Below are 19,525 nucleotides of genomic sequence, written 5' to 3' on the forward strand. Positions count from 1 at the left end.
GATGAATAAATGGTCTCCCTCATTTATTTGGAAATGAATGTTTCAATCTAGTAATATTTCTATTTGACATTATCTTCTTCTTCATCGTACGTTAGGACTTAGTCCTGTGTTTGCATCAATGGTTGCCTAGATGCAACTGGGACGATGAAGACTAGCTTTGATACCATCTTACGTCCACGTGGTCTCTCCATTCCCTTCGCCAATTTCTCACCCATCTCACTACATCCTGGATGTCACATATCTCCCTTATTTCATCATTTCTCTTGTGGTTAAATAATGTGTGTCCCGCTATTGATCTAAGCGTTCGCACTTCAGTAGTTCTTAAAAGACGCTTAGGTATGGTGTTCTTTGCTCTGGTCTCTATCGCGTATGTCATTACTCGTCTCACACAGGTCTTATATATTCTGACTCTGCTCCTGGTAGTAATATATTTATTCCACCAAATTACATCTCTCAGGTACCCTGATATGATTTCTATTACTTGTTATGTTCGCTTCTGGATATTCTTCTATACACTGATTGCGAGTTTAGATTTTCTTGGTTCTCTGTATACTGTAAAATATTTGGTTTTCTTCAAGGATATTTGCATATTAAAAGCTTTCGCTATTTATTCAAACCTATACAGTAGCCTTTGTAAGTTAATTCCGTCTTCTGAGATAATCACTGCGTCATCAGCATAACATTCTATTTTTATTTCTTTGTTTTTCATCTAGTATCCTCTTCCAGTTTGCTTTACCTCATTTATAATCTCATCCATTATGATACTGAACGAGTTCGAGGTGAGGCTGTCTCCTTGTCCAATTCTGACATATGTGTAATTATATGTTCTAGTCTTGGATTATTTCTATTATGTTGGGGTGAATCTTCCTTTTCTCTTGTCATTATAAAATATATTATAGCTAGGCAAAGAATGAAATAAGTGTTATTTCAGTGAATTCTCAGAAAAAAAGTATACTGAATGCAGTGCTCCAACTTAAATAATTGGAAGCAGGAATAATAGATTATATTCGGCTTCTCGAGGTTGAAAGAAAACTTGGGCAGTTGAAATAAGATTGCCAGCTGATTAAATGGGTTGAAACTATTAGTTATATTCATGGTAAAGGACTTCGATTATTAATTTTTACACAATTTTGTTTTGATTTCTATTATTTCACTCACCAAATTCTCTCTTGGAAAACTCGAATTATTGTAATCATGTATTTGATGATTTAAATATATTCCTAATACATCAAGAGTCGTAAGCTAGAATCCAAAGTGATGGACAACTAAAAATTTCATCAACGTCTGAACCTTGGCTGCTATCCTCCTATTAAAGAATACCAGTAGAAGTAGAATGAACAGAATCGATGATTTATAGAAACAATAAGTTGAAATGGAATATGAAATAGGAAGAATCAGTAACAGTGCGTATAGGTACGTTTTCGGGAAAAATTACTAAAAGGTATCGAAAAACGAAATGTTATCAAATACTGCTGAAATATACCCTGATAAGTCCAGGAATGAGAGACATTTGACAAATTTTAAGTAGATGGAAGAAAGATCTGCGCATAATTTTAATTATTATAGTTTGAAGATGTTTACATATTTATAATTTCTACTGAATTTGTAAAAAATATAATCATAAATACCACACAAAGACCAGAGCTTAGTTGTTAAGGGTACATATATAAAAACGATGTTATACAAATGAATTCCTAAACAGCTGAAGAATTTGATTTTTGGAAGAGAAAACCGTTTTTTATATAGATCTGTTCAATTGATCTAAGACTCAATAAAATTTGAAATGAACCATTCTGGAATAAATTGGTAGGATAAATATCCAATAAATTTAAATAAGTGGTATATTTTGTCTATCTCACATGTTTAATTAGTTCTTTTAGGATCGATCTACGTGAATAAAATATTTTTAATGCTAACTTATACCTATTACTCAATGCAAATGTAACACAGTTCTGCAAATATCAAAATTTATAAAAAAACCAATTATTTATTTTTGGTTAATTTTCCTGAAACTATCTACATCATTATATTGCTGCGGATTGACATATAGATACCAAAAAAAAATATCATTGACAATAGTATTGACATTTTAAAATCATTTGATCACCTTCAAAAACCGCTTTTTTAAAAACTGGTTTTTAGCCTAAACCTACCCGACACTCAAATATAATGACCATATTATATACAGATTCCTCCATATCTTTGGTAGGTATGTACTATCAGGTTCCTCTTTCGGGCTTGTTTTAGATACAATTTCTAGTAGATGAAGGGGACAAAGAGCATCTTGTTTTTTAATTGACTCATTTGCTTGTAACACAATTCAACCAAACAATCAAAAAAATTAATGTAAAAATATACAAGTAAAGTAAAATAAAATCTAAGTGTCATTATTTTTGTTTATCGGTATATCTAGCATCAGCACCCCATCACCGAGGTGAAAATAGTTTCTCAACATTTCATGGAAACGTTGACTAATTCTACAATTTATTAATTTAAGTCAATCGTTGCAACTTTTCCTACCTCTGAGGACCATCTAAATCAACTTTCCGCATCCAGCCTATGAACTAGTCTTTGGTTAGGTCTCATAATACTTACAAAAACTTTGGTTAATGATACTTATTAGGAAAAACAACAATTACACACCAATAATCATATCAAAAATATCGTTTCATTGCTATGAATAATTGGTGATCTTGTAATTTGCAAAGAAGGTACAGTGACAGGATCAACTTTTGAAAATACGAGATTAAGTAAATTCGCCAAAAATACTGAAATTGATATTATTCTATTTATTTTATTCTATTTATTCTATTTATTTTATTATTTATTATTATTGATTATTCCCCACAGTGGGGCTGTCAGCTTTTGAAGATGACGTTGTTAAGTCAGTTTTTCAAGCATATCTCAAAAACGCTAATTACTAGCTTCGTAAATTGTATGAATGCGTCGTGATAAATTGTATGCTAGTTGCAGCAAACGGGAGAAATTCTTCAAATTTTTTGTTTATACATTTTTTTAACAAATTCTTGAAGTGAATATGAAAACTGTGAGATAAAATGAAATTCGATATTTGATTTTATATGCTGATTTCGAGAAAAAATAAATTTCATACCAACTTTTTGACGTTTTTGAAACAAGTTTCATAACAAATTTCATAATATTTGATCTAAATGGCAACTATTTTTTGTATGACATGAAATTCGTAGTTTCTGGAATCTAATGCTCTTGGATTAATGAAATCTACAAAACAATTGGATTGAAATCGGGCGATCTTGCAGGCCAATTTTCTTTCCTACTCTATTTTGATCCGTACTATTGATTAATTATGATTTACTTTACTCAAATGAAAAGTACAACCAATCACAAGATCATTTTATTCTGATAAAAGCCGCAAAAAGTCCAAGTAGATGACAACAAACCTCCAATGGTACTAAGACTAAAATTTAATTTTCAAATTGTTTTTATTCTAGAAACTGTGCGTAATCGTGAATTCACATAATTGTAGATTTTTATAGAAAATATAGTTTCATAATTAATAGTAGTTGGCACGTACCCGTTGCCCCTATAACGTTAAATAAAGAGACAATGAAAAAAGTGGATTTATAGTATAATTTATCACTGTAGGTTCATACGATGTATTAGGTTTGAAGTTTGTAGATAGCGATGTTTTCAAGTTATGCTTATAAAACTAACTTCCAATGCGTCAGATTTCTTAGAAGAAACTTTTGAATAATTGCGAATTAAATTGGATGGAAATTAAATCCTGTACACCCTGGATGAAATTAAAGTATTAAAATAGCTCAAATTAGTAGACTATTAGAAAATCCAATCGAATTAAATCCGACTTGACTACAATGTATTTACCTATATTACTCACTTGGCGCACACCTCTTTCAGCAAAAAAAATTATATATACGTAGGAAATTAGAATATTAGTTCAAAGAAAAAAGTTAAAATCACAAATTATGACATAGGATGAGGGTAGAACTCTTTTAGTGATATCACATTCGGGCATTACCATTCAACCATATTATACTCAATCCACTAAATGAGCGACCAAATATTCATTTCACTAAAACAGCTACGCTATCAATAGAAATATACTGAGAGTATACATACTTTCTATTGAATTTCAACGCTTTAGCTCAACAAACATATTTTGAGGAAGTAACTACCTTGATAGGAATGATAATGGATGTAAAATATATTTTCCCTAATAACCAAATCATATTTTGATTTAAATGGAACTCAGTAGTGTTTCCATTACATTGTATTCACTCAATCTAATATTAATTGATTAGTTTATATCGTGGTGTTTTTGTACTGAGGAGACATTAAAATTACAAGCATTTGCATGTTTTGCAGTCAGTCAGACAACAATAGTAATAATATTCATATAACAAGCCTTTTGTTGGCGAAAAACGTAACTGAAAACAATAATTTAAATAATAACACACCTTATAAACCACATAAAGTCATATCGTAGACAGCAGAAGAGAAGAATGGTTTCACACCTATATTCATATGAGACACTTCGCACACTAATGATTTTATGGTTTGCGTTTGTGCTATATAATCAAAAAATAATAATATAGTACAAAGAATTTCGAATCCAAAGAGAAATTCCTTATCGCCATCATAGTTAATGAATGGAACGTATAACAAACTTATATTCACATATCTTAACAATATTTTCAATTCCTCTTTCCATTATGCTTAAACTCTTTTACATGAATTCAAAACTAGTTTACCTTGAACAAATATATTTATTTTTAAAAAGGAAATTATTGAAAATCATTCATTCTTGTGATATTGTTGATATTTATTGAATCATTTTCTTTCCATGATTAGTAGCTATTTTTGTCTACCTTTTCTCGGTGCCTCTGTTGTTGAGAGGTTATCCATTCATCTGAATATTTTATTGCAAGATTTATTGTTTGCATATTTGCAAGTATTTCTGGACTCATTATATTCACATATTTATTTCTCTTCTCATTCTTATCAACTTGTTTTATTTTATATGTTACCTCCCTATAGTGTTACCTCTTCGTGTTTCCATAGTCTTATAAATCTATTTACTTTCATTTTAATTATATTCATTTTATGCTTTTTATTCTACTGCATATTTTTATGTTGCAAAGAATTGAATTCTACGTCTTACTACTCTCAAGTAGCTACTTAATCTTGACGTTTGAAGTTACAAAATTAAAAACAATGAATTGCATAAGACAATAGTTGCCGTTTGCCAATCGGCCTGCCACTGATGTCTCTCAGCATAACCGAATTTTATCTTTTCCGGTCGGCCGTTCGTATGAGGTTAGAGCGTGATGTTGGAGTTATTTCCCTTTATGTTTGTTTGTTTATGGTGATCTTTTGGCTTTGATTGTTTTCTCTTCGTCATTTTTCATAATATTGTCCATAAATACCAAGAAACAGAAAGTTAAGTTTATGAATCGGCCTTTATTTTTGAATTAATACAGGATTTCTTTTTGAACTGAATGGTTGAAATGGTTATTCGATCCCTCTGAGACAGTTCATACCTCGACTTCTGAACTTCTACTAGTATCGAAAGTACGAAATAGTTGACGGAACTCATTATTAATTAGTCATGTTCATAAATGGTGTCTCAGGCGAAATTTTTATTACTTATATTCATGGTACGATCATTACTTCAACACTACACAATTTCTTTTATCTTTATTCTAAAGTTATAACTGGACAGTTACTGTGACGAGTATCATTATTAATTTCAAGTTTTTCTCTTTGTAACACATCAAAATGTCAAATGCAGTACCTCTCCCTCGGCTATATCTTCAACTACAGATGTTATTCACTCTCTAATTCAATTTCTGAAATTGGTTTAATAAATCCTTGCCTGTTTGACAGCTTTTTCCAGATTTAGCAATAACATTAATTTCAATATATTATTTATTTATATATCATTATATTAAATTCCTATCACAACATTTTTATGCAAAGCGGGTTAGTGGTTGAAATTTAATATTTTCAAAAAGGCAATGAACAAGCTAATTCCTACTGATAATTAGTTTCATATTTATATAAAAAAGCGTGATAATGGAAAGATAAACTTGATAAGATATTACGTGGTTAATATTTATTATATATTTCATTTCATCCCAATATATGTTACTTCCAGACTTATTCATACAAGAACGAACAAAAATATTATCATTCGAAAAAGGCTGGATAAATATGAATCATACTAAAATGTTTTCCATTTTTGTGTGTTTTTGAACTTTGAACGTTGAAATTTTCCCAGTTTGTATTTCAAGTTTTAAATTGGTATAAATAATCAATTTTTTTAAAATAATATTTCTAGAAAAAATGATTGATACGATTTTAGCTTGAGTAAAAGTGATATGCTTCTGGTAAAAGACATTGATATTTAGAATACCCTGCTGGCATTTGTAGTGTGAATTTGTTTATATGACATTACAAAAATTCGAGAGATATTTCGTGTTATCAGGTTTTCCGGGATTGATCAAAACGAAAGCTAATCACATTGAATAATGAATACAACAAAACAAATCTATGAATGGTCATGTTGAACATATAAATTTTATGATAACAGAAAAATTTTAATATAAAAACGTTGTCCTCGGTAAAGTTAAACATACATAGTCTGTAAATACAACCAATCAATTAAGAACATATTTCCCAAATTTTCTTATGTTTTATATGTTTACATATAACAATCATATACAAATTTTTAGGAAAAAATTTGTTTTACTACTTCTACGTCTACCAACAAGAATAAAATGCTTAAATATATCTTCAGATCCACTAAATGATTGTTTACTTCCCCCTCAATACATCAATACATTCGAGTAACTCTAATTAATCTTTTCCATTAGAACTATCTACTATGATAAAGGGGCACCTCCTCCTCAAACAGAAATCAATGAAAGCAGCGTTTTTCTTACTTCTCAAACGTATGTGATCATATAAACATCACCATAATGATGCTAGTAAAAAATAATATTGGTAGAGGCCGTACTTCAAATGTAGATCGACGCAATACAATTTTTTTCTCCCAAAAAGTTTTAATAACCAATTGTATTAAAAATATGATAAAGATTTTTAGTTTTATAACCACTGGATGTTGTTCTTCAAGAAAACATAGCGTTTTATTTGATAGAATCATAATTTTCGAATCTTCTGACTACAATCTCAAAAGAAATTTCCTCAATTTGTAGATGAAACACCCCCAAGCATAGAATTAATTCTGAAATAGTTATGAATTAGAATACGTGAAAGATATACGTCAGCCAGTACTCAACTATTAAGGCCGCTTGATATGATGCTAGACAACGTACAAGAAAGATCAAAATATTGCATAGAATAATAAGACAAGTCACTTGCCATTAAATCATGGTTACCACTAATCGAAATTTCATAAATAAAAGTAAACAGTTTCCGAATGTCAAATATTATTTATTATTTTATGGGTGTTTTAAAAATAAAAATAGCCAAGCTAGCTGGAGTAAGCAAGAAAAAAGTGATTAGTGAATAATTGACAATAATTATATCTGCTGCTGCTTTGCTTTTGGAGTCTAATGGACAGAAAAGAGCACCCAGGTGATGGTGAGCTCTGCCTAGATAGATACAAGAGAAAACATGAGTTTAGCTTTAGACAAGAAAATATACAAAAATTAGTTGAGAATAGATGAAGAAACATTTGAAAACCTCATACACATGCAGACAGATAACTAAGAAATCCCTGGCGGTCAGAGAAAAACTCATTTGTGTCTAGAATTGCAAGCGCGACATTTTGCATGAAACAGTCTGCGCATGCTTTTGATCAAGAAATATTGCGTCTTGCATTGCATTGCACGTTCTCTTGCATAATGTCAAATGGATTTCACTAATTAGAAATAAACAAATACTTTCAGGCTTTCACGAATACCAACAGGATATTTCAAATTTTCATGTATCCAATAATTAACCTAGCAAATTCATTTGGATTACACGTTGTCTTGCATCATGTCAAGTAGCCTTCACTGATCAGAAGTAAACAAATAACTTCCAGGTTGTCACGAATACCAACAGGATATTGCAAATTTTGATGTATCTAACTAGGAGCCTGGTAAATTCTTTTGCAGTCAAGCTCGTTCAATCATTATTCACTTAATAATTCTAGATACACCCAAAAAATTATCTAACTACTGAAATGTGCATTCGTGTTATTGGGTATATCTAATTACTGCATCTGTTCTCTTTTGCTGTCCGACCTATAGAATATGTATGTAATAACAGGAAACATTTATCATATTTATATAATATATACTTTTAAAATTGATCTTGCCTATCACTAAACAATTAGACAGATCTAATAGGGGTCAGAATATTACAATGAAGAAATACGAACATGATTTTTATATCCTACAAGCTACACAGACCTAAGCGTGATGGAACAAATTCCGAGAAATATATCTGCCATATCGAATTTTCAAATTCACCAGCATTAGACGATTTCCAATAGTTCTACAGAGGGAGTTCATCTAGTAGATTGAAAACTGAGTTCAAGTAATGCTAGATAGTTCGATACGCCATATGGTAGGAAATTCAACGTTGCTTGCGTACTTTGATATTTATCATCAACATTGCCATTGAAAAATATTTAATATTGGAAAAAAGTCCTATCAATACAATATTTCACCAAAATACAACAGAAGCCAAAGATAAAAACAGTTCTGAAGAGGTATTATGAACTTTTTTATCATTGATGAAAAAATAATCTACAAAAAAACTTTTGCGTATATCAAAACTCAAAATGCAACCACCAAATATAAATTTTTTAAAACCGTATACGAGGTTTGGGATAAAAAATTAATTTTACGCAAGTTAGGGAAGAATGTTAGTTATTTTAATTGGAAAAATATATTCATTATACGTATTTATAAACATTTAACATGATAATTCAGATTCGCCAAACATTCACGTACTACATTATAAAATATCATCTGCAAAAAATACGTTTATTCGTTTTTTATACAGAAAGGAGCCTAATCAAATCTTAATACACTCTACTAAGGCTTAGACATATTTTTTTCTTTGTAATCATATATAGAATAATACTTCTACATACTTTCCTCTTCAAATGGTCATCCCCGTTAAATACTTGTCGTTGATAGACTTGTCTCGATAAAAAAGTGACGATGAGCTAGAATATTAGACGTGAGTGACCAAAATAAGATGAGAATACTTGTGGATCACCTTTAGTGTGGGTACTTGGCAATACTTCATAAATTAATAGAAAAAGTACTCAGTTTCCAGTATTTGTTAGTAATGAACCGTTGTTTAAGAAATAATTGCCGCTTTATTACTATTTTCTCCAAACAATCAACATAATATTTATATTTCCTTCACGTTTATTGAAATACTTTTTTTCCCTTTGATTTAATAAATAACAACTCAACAAGTTGTACTTATATATGTACAAATCCTGAAACCGGTATGGACCTACCGGATTCTACTATGGAGATGTGTCAGCGAAAGCAGCACCAAAATAATCCAAATATTTCAAAATAAAGTGTCAAGGAGGATCTTTGATACACCCTGGTACTTTCGAAATAGCGGTATTCATCGCGATCTGGAGATAGACACAGTAAGGCAGATATCCATTAACACGAAACAATCGAGAAAACTGAAGAGGACGAAGCCTTTTGAATTAGTTATCTAAGCGCTTGGTGTAAAAGCAGAGCAAAGTGCCAAATTTCACATATTAGTGATAGTTATAATTATTGAAGAAGCTTCTACTGAGTAAGACCCTTAGTTTACAGACACTAGGAATTTAGTATAGAACTAAATTGTTCATTGATCGTGATAATGATCAGATCACAACGATGGGAAGATCTTACAGATTTTCTTGAAAATAAAACAAGTTTATAATTTTCATCCCAATTCCAATGAAATAAAAAAATAATTGAGTCATAGAAATCGGAAATAAATGTTATATTCCCTTCCCGTCAACACTGGAAGGGCAATAAAGAAACTGACCAACAGATGAAAGAAGCAGCAGGAATTAATAGTGTGGTAGTATTAAGTGTGATTTTCGTACCAAAATCAGTGGCTGAATTTGTTGATAAAACCAAGGAAAGGTCATTTTGAATTAAATCAACATTTACTTGCCCGTGTTATGTTCATTCATGATACATCATTACATCGTCGACAATTCATCACTACCACAATTTATTGGTAGACAATGTATTGCAATAGAAATTGATTTCAGAGTCAATATTATTGATATTATTCTCGTTTTACTGTCTTTTTATTCTGCTAGTAATTATCGAATTCTTTGGATGACTGCTGCATTGAAAGCTTAAAGCAAGACAGATCCAAAGTATGTACTACTAAAGCACTATGTTCACGGAGCTGAATTTTGCAAGAACTTAAGCTTTCCCAGCTTCAGCTCATGTTTCTAGAAATGTAACTTAGGTTAGGTTTTAAATATGATGGATTTATGTTGCAATGGATTTTCAGCGATGAATTGGCGCTTGATCTATTGTCTGAAATACCTGAGTGTAATACATGTCCAAGCAAGTAGCTGTGTTTGTAACCAAATATAATACTTGATTGCAATTGCTACAAAAATAAATCTTACGGGAATTGATTTATTGCAAGGTACTAATAAATGATGCGACAAGGAAATCATGTAATTAAACTCACCCTGAAATTCATCCTCAAATACATATTAGTATATCAGGAAGATCATTTTATCATTGTGAAGAGCAGAAACGAAATAATCAGTACCGAATGGCTGTAATTGTATATTTCAATATAATTTGAAATCCTAATAATACTTTTATAAATAACCTCGTATACGACTTGAAAACAATTTCATCTATTGGTAGTATTTGATGTTTAGATAATGCAGAATTTTCTTTCAAGTTTTCCAAATGGTTACAACAAGTAGACTCAAGGTATATATATAAATATATCAGAAAAACAGATATTCAAATCAAAATACTTTTAATTGTGATGTGAAAATCACTGTAGTCATTGGCATTCAATGAATTGTACTAATTAAGCCTAAAATTCTTGAAGATATGAAGAAATTATAAATATTAATAAGCGTACGAGTGTTTTATATTATAAGTAGTATTGGAAATATATAATTGAAACTTGATTTATAAAACAATATATCATAGTGATCAATTACATTTATAGCAATTTCTTGTTACTTCAAACCAGTTTTCAAGCGACAACTTGAAAAAAGAAAGAAAAAAACTATTAGAATGAAAAAAAATACTTACAGGTTAACAGATGGTCACAGCATAGATGTAGAGGAATCTAAATTGATTTGCTCATGAGATTGAAAGCGCTTCTTTATAATCCATTTGTTCCTTCACGCGTTAAGTAACGATAATAGAAATAATGATATATACAATATTTTAAAAAGACATAATGAATATTTTGTATACATTGACCGCTCAAATGCGTGACGCAACATAAAAACTTATTTAATTATATCTCATAAATAATACAATATATCATATATACTTAATAATAAAATTTATATAAAACAACTATAGTAAATTGAAAAATAAAAGTTAAAACAGTAAAATAATCAACTAACCACGGCAACGCCTCAAACTTTTTTCAATTACAGTTGACGCAGTTGCCAAGTTGGTCCTTAATTATAATAATATATGTGAGGATAATGTATCCCATTTTTAAGATACCCTGTAATACATCATATGTAATATAACGCAAGACGTTAACCAATAGTGCCTGTGTTTGGTGGAAAGACGCATTATCGGTAGCTGCAGAGAAAGATACAAGGTACATTACAGTAATAGTACTCAAAAGTATATACAGTTATACTCAATAAGAAAAAACTATTTCACAGGGCAAGCTTCAAGCGTCTAATTTATGCACCAAGAGCGATACTCAATGGTACTATATATCGATATAGAAACCGTGAACATTTTCTAGTTATCAAAGTGATCGATTTGTCTGATATAAAAATTCACTATTACATTTACAAATTGTCTAAAAGCGTCGTGTTTTCGAAGCTTTGGCCCAAAATTATAATTTCGAGCATAAAAGTACTTTTTACAGGGATTCCCAAAATGAGATTTATATAAATATCCCATGTAATGCTTACCTATATCTCATAATTTAATATAGAATTAGAATGTATCGTTAAACGTAAATCTTAATATCTAAAAATTGAAATATAAAAATCATATTTTTGGCGTTAATCTGTGATCATAAATGTTAATTGAAGATACTTTTATTAAAAGCTGCGATTGGAATATTGAAAATATCAGGTATTATTACTGGCATTAGTTCCATTTGGCAACATTTGAATCGACTTCGCTACATTATACGCGGGCTTTTTGTAGAAACAAAAATTAAGCAGCCAATTAAACTTTGGCTAGCACAAAATCATCATTTTCGACAACTTACACGGAATATTTAATATTTCGCCCTATAAACTAGTACGGAAAATGTGTATTTCGTACTATTATGATCCAACAACTTCTCACACTCGTATGTAATATCGTATTTTTCATATCAGTAGCGTTAACACTACTGTTAATTGTCGAAAATATGCATTTTCAATGGTATCACATAACGAATTATTTTTATTTATTATGGGATTTATCTATGTCAATTAACTGTATGAACATATTTTTGTACAGTATAATTACTGTTGAATATTATCTTGTGAATGATCATAAGGTTTCTTTGTGTCGCTTATACATTAAAAGACTAAACTGAATATTTTGTTAAATCTTCCTCAACATAAATTTCATAATGTAATCTTTATATTGGTGATTCATGTGATTCGGATTTAAGCAGAACGACTTAGAGTTGTACTTTAAATAAAAGGAAAACAACATGCTATTCCAATGTAGTGTTCTAGGTACATTTTCTGTTTTGAATTGAAAGTGCCAGTTTCCTATTTTTATTTCAACTTTTCAGATGTGTCTATTGTTATAAAAATTGTGATAATAATAATTATGGAATTAATATATCAATTTTTCATTATAAGCCAAAATCAAATTAGGAAAGAAGAAATCTAAAACTAATCCACTGATCAATACTTTTACGATTAAAATTTTCAGCGATGGAAAATTTTTATATACCTTTAAATCTTTTTATTTCTCTTTAATATTTTGACATTTGAAATTTAAATTTCATATTTGTGAAACTTTTGGAATATTGTCGAATCACTTGAATTACTCTATAATAATATATGACTACTTAACACAGTTTATGTTTTACACTCATGATTAAAGTTCGGATTATATGCTGAATATATATTTTTGCATATCATTCAAATTCATGGTAACTTTTGCATTCTTTCTGCACATATTTACTCAAATTACTGAATATTTATAATGCTTCTCAGTTCACATTTGTTTTTGTCCAGCATTGAAAAAAACCTCTTCATAAAATAAATTGCGAGAAATGTGAAATTTGGCGCAGACTTTGTCAACCAATTTTACAAAAAAGTAAGAAGACCCCTTCAAGTTTTATTTATCGAAGGACATGCGCGCAGACTTGGAAAATATTGTAAAAAGTGTTAATGCTGACTGATGCTGCTACACACATATTAATAATAATAAATTCACGGATGTATATCGTAATATGGTTTTTTTTCACACTGTTTTCGGTTTTAAATAAAATCAAAATTATATTAAAGTATGAAATGTCGTATTTGACAAATTTACTAAAAAATATCTCCTTTGATTATTCTCTTATTTAAAAAAATAGAAATTAACAGTCTCTGATGTAATATTGTAAACAAAGGCAGAAATATTGAATTTTGTAAAGAACTGTAAAGAACAAAGATACCGTAAAGTGCCATTTTCCGGACTCAAATTAGTACTGTAAAGTCGACTTACAGTAGAGTATGAAAAAAAGTTTATTTAAGGGTGCAATCAATTCAAAATTTGAAGTCAACGGTTTATGAAATCCAGACAACTATTGACCAATCAATTATAAATATATGTATATATTCAAAAAATGAGTCTTAACTATTAAATGCTTTTAGCAAAAATGAATTTTAAACTTGTATTACTTTCGTTCGACGTAGAAAATGTACAAATTTATTCGATAGTACATAATAATAACCTATCAATGTTTGTGAATAGTTATACATATTAAGAAGATAAATAAAAACAAATGCACTTATCGATTTTTCACATTTTATTCACTTTACATGCATTGTTGCATATTTGGAGATTCATATTTCATGTAATTCCTTTGCATATGAATTCGAGCCTTATTCATGGTGTTCGAACATTTCCAGTTGCCTAAAAATTCTGTTATGGCAGAAGGAGATGCAGTTATCAAAATTTACCGAAACAATGAGTCATAGTGACACAATATAACTACAAAAAGTTCATTTCTTAGTTGTTACCTTCAGTTTTAAAAGACCCAGCTGTTAATCTCATCAAGCTTTCATTTAAGATATGAAGGATGATTTAGACCATTTAGAAATGATTCCAAATTGATGCGGTAAGTTTCGCAGAAGTGCTTTTTTATTTTTAATCACCCTAATAACTGTGGTATTTAACACCATTTAATTGAAATTTAAGTTTTGTCATGTGGTAACGTTTTGTATGAACCACTTTGGAAGAAATCATTCATTTATTTATTTTGAGATACGATTGAAATGCATTAAAAGTATACCTCTAACTTGGATTCAGTGTATACAAATGTTGACAAATTGGCGGAGGTCTCGTCAGCTACCGATTAGCGACGAAGCGGTACGCGTACACCAAACATTACAACAACAAGTGGGCCTCGCCTGGCGGGGGTGCTACATAATTAGATTATTATACATAAAGTGAATGTACAAGTGCAGTTGTGATGCCATCACGTAGCTGCCGATTTTTGGGTCACACAACACTAGATAGTACTTCGACTCAATGGTAGCCATTGGTGAATGCAGCCGGGATAAGAGGACCCTGGAAAAGAAAAACGACAATGACGAACAACAATATAAACTCAGTTCATCACAAATAAGTTTATGTATTAAAATAGTTTACAAGATATATAAAACACCATGTAGCTTTTTTGTTGTTGCCAAATACGTCTTCAAAAATATGTAAGAGATTAATCAATCTTATTGGATTGTTGTCCTCTCGTGTATTATTTCTGTAGATAAATATTCACAATATTTTCACGAAATAAGACTAGAATCTCAATATTGTAACGTTTTTCGTATTTATTTACACTCTTACGTTTTTAATTTATTTACCCACTATAAAATACACTACCCTACACTAAATACCCACTACGACTATTTATCCAAAACTAACTTACTGTGTTTTCACAAATCATTTATATACCTAAATAAAATTTACAAAGTTCTAGTACAAAAAGAAACAAAACAAATATAAAAAAATACTGTAAACAAACCGCCTGCTATATTAAGAAGTTCTAAAAGGAAACATTAATGACGCGTCCGCAATTTATAAAAAACATATCAATATATTGCTCAAATGTGTTTTTTTTTTAACCAAAATATGTAAAAATATAAAAATCAAAGATACTTCACACTATTACTATACCCCGCTATGTAAATTGAAACTGTAATTTTCTCATTTTCAGTCTCATGTATAGATTTTTTCTACTTAAAATTTATCTAGCAGAAAATTGGTTTGCAGCGGCTACGATGGAGAAATTTAGCATCTAATATTCACTTTATAAACCTGGGCGATTCTGATATTCAATAATTTCTTCACTCTAATATACATCGAAAGAAATTGTTAAATAAACAAGTTATGATATCCATTAACTCAAGTTTTTCAGAACTATGTATGGGTTTTATATGAAAATGTTTCTACAAGGAATTACCCAGTTTGCTTAATGGGGATCAAAAGGCTCATCGTATTATTAAACGAAGGTTTGGATGTCGTTGAATGAGACTCAAGTGATTTTTCCACCGATTTTAAAAGAACATGAGACTTTGGTACACTATTAGCTTTAGAAAACAAAAATTCCGCAGAAAAAATGGATTTCAGCCGAGAAAAGATCTCGCAAGCAACAGAAAAAATTTTAAATAATCTTTACTAATTATTTAAAAGAAAAAAATACTGGGCCAATATTATACCGATTCGCTGACACGTTTTGATGTTGAAAATAAGATCCATGCCCATTCATTCGTCTTCTATTGGTCAAACTACATTCAAATTTATCGCCCCAATCACCATATTTACCTAATATCTCTTATTTTAATTCATTTCTATTTACGAATTTGGAAAAATATCCAGGTAATAAGCCATATTTGTTTGAGAAAACATGAGAAACTGTCTGCCTAAAGTGTACAAAATTTGTTTAATGTAGTAGTTTTCTCATAAAAAGACAATCTTCCATCAAACTGCCATCTTGTCAACTATTTCACTTTTTTGTTGTCACGTAGATAGAGATAGAATTAAAATGAAATGAATATTAGAAATTAACTTAAAAGACAATCTACTCGTTTTATGAACTATTAAGTTTTTACCAATTTTGTTAGAAGAAGTCATATTGAACAGACCATTATATTGAGTTTTATCTAATCAACGATCAGTCGAAAGACTAAAAGAAAACATGAAAATATAAATAATAGATGTATTCTGAAACTATTTTCAAGCAATATAAATTAAAATTTCATTCATGATTCAATACGACATCAATATTGTTACTACTCAGTTCACTTTCTAAATTATATTCAATGATCGCTATAGTAATTATACAGTTCATTTACAATATACTCCTTTGAACAACTGATTACTGTACAATAAATTACCACTATCCATCATAGTCGGAGAGCTTGTCGCCACTTCGACTAAGGTACTTTCACAAGGCTGAAACTTTTTCTATTATATGTTATTCAATATATTTAAAGTGAAAAAAATCAAATTCTGACAGCACGGTTGCAATAATATCCACTGTTTCTTGCATATTGCAATTTTTTTATTTAAAAAAATGTATCTTCACAAATCTGTCTTTCAAGTATATTTTTAAAAGTTTACCGACCCTGTTGACCCTCCAGCTAAAGAGTTTTTACCTGAATATAAGGTTGACATACAGGTAATACATTCTTAGGCAGGGCAGTACAACATTTTACGAAAAATTTCCGTTAGAGGTTTGTCAGTTGCAACGCTGCTTATTTCGGAGCAAGTCGTCATAGTTTTTTCTAATTTACTAAGGATACTTGAATGTCCAATATCCATTTCTTTCATTTATCGACTCAACTGTATATTTTTTTCATATCTCAGTTACATTATTGTGATCAGTTGTGTGTAATGATTTTCTATTTTTTCATAAATTATGGAAGCGCAAGAAATGATCTGCGTGTTATGTAAGGAAAAAAATAATAATAAATTGATTAAATTTGAGCCTCAGATTTTATTTAGGACCATTACTATCAAGCTTACCAGCATTTCATGCACTCTATTTTTCAGAAAAACCTTTCGAAATCCATACCATACCAAAAAGAGTTCACAGATATTGGAAATGCTCATATCACCGGACGTAATAATGAGATTTTTAAAATAATCGAAAAATTCATTTACCAAATTTACATGGTCAAAGCAGACAACGTCAATGACGCTCGATACTTCAAATTCATCTAAACGTACAATGCAAATGATGAAAATAAACTTTTTATTAATATTTCACAGATACTTGCAAGCGAGCAAATCATCTAGCAATTTTTTTATTGCCAGATTTGTGAAGTTACATTGTTTAATAAAAAATTTGCAATATCCAAAAAACAGGGGATATTATTGCAACCGCGCTAACCCTGCTAGATGTTGATTTTTCTACTTTCAATATATTAAATAACACATAGAAAAAGTGTGAAAGTACCTTAGACGAAGTGACGACCAGCTCTTAGACTATCAATTTTATGACGCTCAACATTTGAAATTTCTTGAGAATCCTCAGATTCTCTAAATGAATTTTCTCTCAATTCGACTCAGTGTTATTTGAATCTTGGTTCTTTCTGGATAATTTGCACCTAATGCTGTGAATTTTGCGATGTGTTTCACTTGAATACGTAAAAAATTACTATTAAGAAAACATTTTTTATTGGAACCAAGTTTTCACTTCTCACAATGTGATGTGGTTGTGACAATTCATATGCCTCAATCAAAATATGTGGTAAATTGTCGAGTCTCGTGTCTAATTTTATAAAAAGTACAATTTCTTCACATTCTTTTAATTATTCTCTCTGTGTTTGTTGACGACGAAGTACGTTTTTTATTATAAATAGTATACTGTGAGATAAATATTGAAATTTCTTGTCAAGACATTATTAGAAACGAAAATTCAAATCAGACGTGGCAGCAAGGAAAACATGTGACATTGAAGGGAAGATCCAGTTGATGAACAAACGGCTCAGGATTGGTTTAATTTTGACGTTAGAAACCATTCCGCTCAGTTCGTCCACCTGCGTGAGATATTAAGGTTGCAGGGGAAACAGTAGAAAACCATCCTAGAACCAGCATTCGCCTATTATCAGATTTTCCTGGACCTTATAAAGATATCGTACATCGCCATTCAAGCGAAACGTCGAGTGTGTAAGCTGCTACTTGCGTAGGAAAACTTGAATCCAAAGGAATTGTTGGAAAAACTGAGCGAAAATTTTTTACCAAAAGAATGATTTTACCAAAGTCTCAAAGAGCTTGCTGACCGTTGGATTATAACCATAGAATACGAATAAAGTGAGTATTGATAACAGTCATTATTTACGATCCCTTACGGAATAGGCACCTTCATACCAACTGAGCATAGTCAACCCATTAAAAATTATTATTTACTTTTAGAAGTTAGTTCATCAATCACTATCAATGGCTTGATGCCGTTCAACATTTTAATACCTTCAAAGTTCTTCGTGTATGGGATTAGTGATTTAATAATTAGAAATAAAAACAGGTGAATGAATATTTAAATTCAATTATTCTCACCTTCACCAATTATCAAGATAAAATCTCAAAGCTAGGGAAAAGTGCCAAGGACCAGCATAATCCTGTACACCTTTAATTCCAAATGTACTCAAATATTAATTCTTATTTAATTGGATATGAATAAAATGGAATATTCTCTAAACTGTTGTAATATATAAATATACAAGGTGTTTCTATATTCATGCGACAAAATTCAGGAGGTGATTGCTGTTATGAATATTTCCTCAGTTCACCCCTTTTCCGAGATCACCCTCGAATCATGCTGACTGAAATTGAGTTTTTATTTTTTTTAATTTCAGTAAAGCTGGAAAGTTGAAATTCTGTTATTTTCGTGTATTTTCAAAAGACTACCCATTTATTTTTCCAATATTCTTGTTACATTATACGGGGGTAAAATTAGCAGCCCTTACTTCATTTCATAACAAAATTGAAATAAAACTATAACTTAAAATCCTTGTTCTATTTAAGAATATTTTTTTATTTTCAAAGTTTTTCCCAAAACCAAAAGCTGCATAGAAAAAATAATAAACACCATAATTTATAATATTTTAATTAAAATGGATGGATGTCAAATGTAATACTTTTCA

General features: G+C 30.1%; 1 protein-coding gene across 8 annotated transcripts in view; it reads right to left on the minus strand.

The window, feature by feature from the left end:
• Nucleotides 1–257: 257 nt before the first annotated feature.
• The window catches only part of LOC130901729 (RNA-binding protein Musashi homolog Rbp6), a 1,060,444-nt gene continuing 1,041,176 nt past the window's right edge, over nucleotides 258–19,525 (minus strand). For all 8 annotated transcript variants that reach the window (XM_057813296.1, XM_057813291.1, XM_057813297.1 and 5 more), the window contains one exon: nucleotides 258–14,948. In XM_057813296.1, coding sequence (XP_057669279.1) covers nucleotides 14,907–14,948 — 42 coding nt within the window. In that variant the 3' untranslated portion in view covers nucleotides 258–14,906. The remainder of the gene's footprint in view (nucleotides 14,949–19,525) is intronic.

Source organism: Diorhabda carinulata, chromosome X (assembly GCF_026250575.1).
Source record: "Diorhabda carinulata isolate Delta chromosome X, icDioCari1.1, whole genome shotgun sequence".
NCBI classification, from domain to species: domain Eukaryota; kingdom Metazoa; phylum Arthropoda; class Insecta; order Coleoptera; family Chrysomelidae; genus Diorhabda; species Diorhabda carinulata.